The 6,485-nt window shown below is 43.7% G+C and overlaps 1 protein-coding gene across 2 annotated transcripts in view; it reads right to left on the reverse strand.

Moving 5' to 3' along the window:
- The window catches only part of E2F5 (E2F transcription factor 5), a 33,369-nt gene extending 27,207 nt beyond the window's left edge, over window positions 1–6,162 (reverse strand). The window contains exon 1 of one of the 2 annotated variants that reach the window (XM_069600691.1): window positions 5,755–6,162. In XM_069600691.1, the coding sequence (XP_069456792.1) occupies window positions 5,755–5,892 (138 nt within the window). In that variant the 5' untranslated portion in view covers window positions 5,893–6,162. The remainder of the gene's footprint in view (window positions 1–5,754) is intronic. The other variant, XM_069600692.1, reaches the window with a different exon arrangement.
- Between the last annotated feature and the right edge of the window lie 323 nt (window positions 6,163–6,485).

Consider the following 6,485-nt stretch of genomic DNA (forward strand, 5'->3'; position numbering starts at 1 on the left):
CCATTCTCCCCTCCCCTAGCAACAACAACTCTGCATTCTGTCTCTATGAACTTGACTACTCCGATCACTTCATGTAAGTGGTATCATACAGCATTTGTCTTTTTGTGACTAGCTAAGGTATTAAAGGAAAGTTATGACCAACCTAGATAGCATATTAAAAAGCAGAGACATTACTTTGCCAACAAAGGTCCATCTAGTTAAAGCTACTAAGCAAGGGGCCAGGGTGCAAACCGGTTAACTCATATTTACTGAATGAAATGGAAGAAACCTAGAATCAACTTATATACCTACCTATAACAATGGTGAGTTCTTGACAACAACTCTAAATTGAGGCTCTCAAAATTTATGTTTACAATTTGAGAAAATAAAAGTTACCACTGCAGCTATAAAAAGGTGTAACAAATTGGGGAAAGTGTCTAGCCTGCATGTGCGGACTCAACCTGCAGGCTTTCGGACTTTAGTTTTCTTACTTCTGGTATCTGTGTCCTGGTAGTTAAGGCTGGTCTAGAGGCTTGTGCTTATTTAACTTGTACACAGAGTACATCATGAGAAACGCTGAGCTGGAAGAAGGACAAGCTGGAATCAATTGCCGGGAGAAATATCAATAACCTCAGATATGTAGGTGACACCACACTTACAGGCAGAAAGTGAAGAATTAAAGAGCCTCTTGATGAAAGTGAAAGAGAGGAGTGAAAAAGTTGGCTTAAAGCTCAACATTCAGAAAACTAAGATCATGGCATCTGGTCCCATCACTTCATGGCAAATAGATGGGGAAACAGTGTCAGACTTTATTTTGGGGGCTCCAAAATCACTGCTATGGTTTTTCCAGTGGTCATGTATGGATGTGAGAGTTGGACTGTGAAGAAAGCTGAGCACTATAGAATTGATGCTTTTGAACTGTGGTGTTGGAGAAGACTCTAGAGAGCCCCTTGGACTGCAAGGAGACCCAACCAGTCCATTCTGAAGATCAGCCCTGGGTGTTCTTTGGAAGGATGCTAAAGCTGAAATTCCAGTACTTTGGCCACCTCATGCAAACAGCTGACTCAGTGAAAAAGACTCTGATGCTGGGAGGGATTGGGGGCAGGAGGAGAAGGGGATGACAGAGGATGAGATGGCTGGATGGTATCACTGACTAGATGGATGTGAGTCTGAGTGAACTCTGGGAGTTGGTGATGGACAGGGAGGCATGGTGTGCTGCGATTCCTAGGGTCACAAAGAGTCAGACATGACTGAGCGACTGAACTGAACTGAACTGAAAATCACTGCAGATGGTGACTGCAGCCATGAAATTAAAAGATGCTTACTCCTTGGAAGGAAAGTTATGACCAACCTAGATAGCATATTCAAAAGCAGAGACGTTACTTTGCCAACAAAGGTCCGTCTAGTCAAGGCTATGGTTTTTCCAGTAGTCATGTATGGATGTGAGAGTTGGACTGTGAAGAAGGCTGAGCGCCAAAGAGTTGATGCTTTTGAACTGTGGTGTTGGAGAAGACTCTTGAGAGTCCCTTGGACTGCAAGGAGATCCAACCAGTCCATTCTGAAGGAGATCAGCCCTGGGTGTTCTTTGGAAGGACTGATGCTAAAGCTGAAACTCGAATACTATGGCTACCTCATGCCAAGAGTTGACTCACTGGAAAAGACTCTGATGCTGGGAGGGATTGGGGGCAGGAGGAGAAGGGGACGATAGAGGATAAGATGGCTGGATGGTATCACCGACTTCATGGACATGAGTTTTGGTAAACTCCAGAAGTTGGTGATAGACAGGGAGGCCTGGCGTGCTGTGATTCATGGGGTCGCAAAGAGTCAGACATGACTGAGCGACTGAACTGAACTGAAGGTATTAAAGGTTCATCTATGCATGTGTCAGAAATCTCTTCCTTTTTAAGGTCACATAACCTTCCATTATATGTATATATTAGCACATTTTGCTTATCTAATTCATTTGTGGATGGGTTGTGTCCACGTTTAGGCTATTGTGAATTATGCTGCTATGAATATAGTATATAGGTATATGTTCAAGACACTGTTTTCAATTATTTGGGGTATATACTCACAAGTTAAATTGTCCTGTGAAGATTTAAGCACATACTAAAGTTCTGGCTGTTCCATCTAAATCTCTCTCCCTAGGATAATCCTTGCTTTATTCTCTAACATCACATCTTTGCTCAGTGTCACAAACTGAGGCCTTAGATTAAATCATGTGTTTCTTGCAGGATGTGTATTAATCAGCTAATCATAAATGGCTGTGAGTCAAGGACCTGTGAGATAAGAAACACCATAAATATTTTATCATATGAATCCAGGTATGATTCAGGCAACTGATAACTTTAACATTATAATAAAAAAGATAAGCAATCAAGCATACTTTAAAAACTTGAATATGGCATCAAAATGGCAAATATGAAAACCTAGTTATAATAGGAATTTTTACAACAACATATAGACAGTCATAACTATCTTAACTTACTTAAATTCTTAGTTCTAGACAAATAGGACTAGTTTAATTTATGATATATTATAGAATTTGCCATCAATATCTTCATTTTCAATGCAGGAGATTAATCCTTTCTCTTCTATCATGAGTAGAAGTATAATAAAAATAATCACGTATTTTTCTTTAAAGAAAGATTCCATGCCCTTACACAGATGAAAAACGTAAATAAGAAATTAACTTTTTTAGGAGTACTGAAAGGCCATATAGCCTAGAAAATAAGAAAAAAATGGTCTAGTTTCAAGTCACAGCTGTCACTCTCTACTGTGTGACATTAGGCAAGTTACTTAACCTACCAGCTTTCTCATCTGTGAAGTGGGGATGATTAGCCCAAATTTAAAGTTAGGAGGATAACACGAGTTAGCATGTGTAAAATGCCTGGCATATACTAAACTTGCAATAAATGCCAACTACTAACAGCATAAATTGACAAACTGCATAAATGGAGAGGCCCATGATGTAATTTGTCATCTCACTGGAATAAACAGAGTAACTACCCCACTCCCACTGTTGTAAATGAGGCTATGCGGTGGGGGTGTAGGAGGAAGATACTGAATAAAAATATCTTAAACTACTTCAAAGGTGTTTCCATTCCTTCCTTATGGTTAAATTATACTAGATTATCTTTATTAGAATGTGTTTGCTTTGTTAAGCTATGTCCTCAATTAGTTAAATTACTAAGAAGAAAGTTATCACTAAGATACAGCATTATGTTCTTATTTTTCAGTAGTATATGTCCTAAGTTAGGAAAAAAATAGCATGTACCTGGTGTGGATATTTTATGGATATCTAAGACACTTGGTTAAATACACATGCAAGTAAAAATTAATATTTTTTATATTCATGATATTCACAGAAATCTTTCATTAATTGCTCTTAAAAAATATCAAGTGTATAAGGTTGAAATAAACCACTTCCGAGTAAGAATGTAAGAAATACACCACTCCCAACTAAGAATATAAAATGATTTTATAATTAATTTCAAATTAGAGAAACTTATCAGAGTTAATCCATCTTCAACATGTATCATCAAAAGTCGTTATGATCTTTTACAATGGTGCACAGTAAAAAACATCTTTGGAAAGATTTCAGTATATGATTTTTTTAATATAAGATTTTACACATATATAAGCAAAAGTGAATAAGTGAAATTTACAAACATATTCATACATATGTAAAAAAGATTACTGGTTTTTCAAACTGCTCTCTACAAGTAAAAAGTCATTAATATAATGAGACCTACTGTTACTGCAGAAACCTTTGAACTTTTAGGAAAGTTTCAGGATGAATGAAACAAAGTTGTTATGAAATATTAAAACTCCACTTCCCGCTCACTGCCTTTTTGACTTCTGGACAGCAAAATATGACCACAGATGAAACAGGAAGAACACAAAAAATTGAGAGAAAAGCAAGGGCAAAGTTCCATCCTATTCCAAGGCAAGTTGTAGAAGCCCTCACAGTCAGCCCTTTAGAGCTCAGTTTCATCTGGAAAACCCCAAATTCTCCTGATTCCGCTCTGAAGTCACAGGCTACAACTGAATTTCTAGATCCTGAATAGCAGTTTGCAAGCTGTGTTGTGTAACATCCCTGGCTTTCATCGATGACCTCACGACTTACTGTGACATTCTTTAAAGAGAATCCAATTTAGTTCATAACTATTATATATGCTGTAAACCACTTTTAGGGAGGGAGAGAAGTATGGAAGAAAGAGCTGGGGGTAGGGGACAGGGAAGAAAAGGACCAGAATCTCCAAAAGGTGTAGGAAAATTCTAGAAATAACACTTCCAAATAAAAAAGACTAGAAATCACTTCCAAAAATGCAAAATTTGTGCATTACGCCTTGTTTGTATAAAGTAGAACAATTCAGATAACTCAACAATCACTTACTGAACACCTACTACACCAAGGAGATGGAGAGAACATTCCAAACACACCTCACCTCTCAGGGCAACCTGAGAGGAGGGCTCCTAGCAGGGGCCATCAAGTTGGCCTCTTTTTTTTGAGTTTCAGGTCAGGGAGAACTAGAAGACCCTCTCTGCTCAGATGCTGCAGCCTCCTTTCAGCACAGTCTTGATAACTGCAGCCTTCAAGGGAGGTAAGGTTGTCCCAGCACTCCCTTAGGGGCTAGGCCCAATCCCCCGTGTCAGACCAGATTCAGGGGTAATGACTAGGAAAGGCCTGCGATGCTTACTGACTCATTAAATTTTCCTTTGTTCTTAAAGCTTTAGTTCTTAAACTGGGTGTGCTGGCTGAATTTTAATTCAAGTGATCACATTCTCTTGCTCCTCAGCTGTGTGGAATCCTTCCAAATCCGGCCTGGAACGGTTAAGTCACTTTGTTTAACAGAACAGCTTTTGATGCATGTTGTTGTTTGAAAATTCTGAAACTGTAGTAACAGACCAAGCACACGGTCTCGGGAAACCGTGATGGAGAGTTTACGCGGCGCTTCCATCTCTTTTGGTGGAAGTTATAAAACATCCCCTCGTCGTGTGATGGCAAGTCTCACTTTTATACATGTGTATCAGATACCATATTAAGTCGAAAATCAAACATACCCTAGTCATCAGGGTTATGAAAAGAAGTGTAAGAGCCAGAGGTGTTTTTATTTACTATTATTATTTTAAGAGGAGGACTGAAGAGTTCACTTCGTTTTTGTTTCATCCAGAAGAGGTGGCAAACTCGGGTTTTGTTTGCTTGCTTCAGATACCAAATTAACTCACAAATCAAACATACCTCTCAGTCATCAGGATTGTGAAAAGTGTGAAAGAGGAGTTTTTATTTACTATTATTAAGAGGAGGACTGAAGAGTTGACTTTTTTGTTTCATTCAGAAGAGGCGGCAAACACCGGTTTCGCTTGCTTGCTTCAGATACCAAATTAACTCACAAATCAAACATCCCTCTTAGTCACCAGGATTGTGACAATAAGTTTAAGAGGGAAAGGCGCTTTTATTTACTATTCTTATTTTAAGAGGAGGACTGTAGAGTTCACGTTTTGTTTCATCCAGAAGAGGTGGCAAACTCGGGTTTTGCCTGCTTGCGTGTTTTCAATAACCGACAGACGCCCTCACAGGAATCGCCTACAACAGCCGCCAGTCCGCACCAGCGGAGACCCCCAGGGCGCCCCGGCTCAGGCCCCGCGCGCTGAGGGGAACGCCACGCGGGCGCCGCGGCTCTTTGTCGGCGGCGCGGCCCCTGCTCACGCCCCGCGCCCCTCACCCAGCGGCCCGCCCTTCCTCCTCCTGAGACCGCGGCCCGCGCTCACCGCCTTGAGGTCCAGCACGCCGTCCTTGGCCTCCTGCAGCAGCGACACGAACTTGGCGGTGAGCAGCCCCAGGCTCTTCTCGTGCCGGCTGCTGCCGGCCCCGGGCGGCGCGCAGCTCGCGGGCTCGGCCGCCGCCATCGCGTCCCCGCGCTCCACCACCTGCAGGGCCGGACCCGCGGCGGCCGCGGCCGTCGCCGCCCGCCGAGGGCGGGACGAGGGGTCGCGGGCTCCTGGCAGCTACAGGTGCGCGGCGCCCACCCACCTGAGGCCTCCACCCCTTCCCTCCCCTCCCCAAGCCCTGGGCCGTGAAGAGGGGGCTGCGACCGGGGGCGGGGTGCGAGCGCGAGCCGGCGCGCCGGGGGCGGGGCCCGCCTTTAAATGGCCGGAAGTGACGCACTGCGCGCTGGCGCTGGGAAACGCGCTTCGCTGAAGGCGGGAGGGGAGGGCTGGGCGGGGCGGGGCGAGACGATAGGGGCGATAAGGGACGAGGCGGGAGGGTGGGCGGGGCAAGAAGGGGGCAGAGCGGGAGGGGCGGGGCGGGAGGTGGGTTCCGCGACTGGGAAAAGGGGCTTCAGTCCAGTTCAGTTCAGTGGCTCAGTCGTGTCCGCCTCTTTGCGACCCCATGGACTGCAGCACGCCAGCTCCTGTCCATCACAAACTCCCGGAGTTTACTCAAACTCATGTCCATTGAGTCGGTGATGACATCCAACCATCTCATCCTCTGCCGTCCC

The sequence above is a fragment of the Ovis canadensis genome, chromosome 9 (genome assembly GCF_042477335.2).
Source record: "Ovis canadensis isolate MfBH-ARS-UI-01 breed Bighorn chromosome 9, ARS-UI_OviCan_v2, whole genome shotgun sequence".
NCBI lineage: Eukaryota > Metazoa > Chordata > Mammalia > Artiodactyla > Bovidae > Ovis > Ovis canadensis.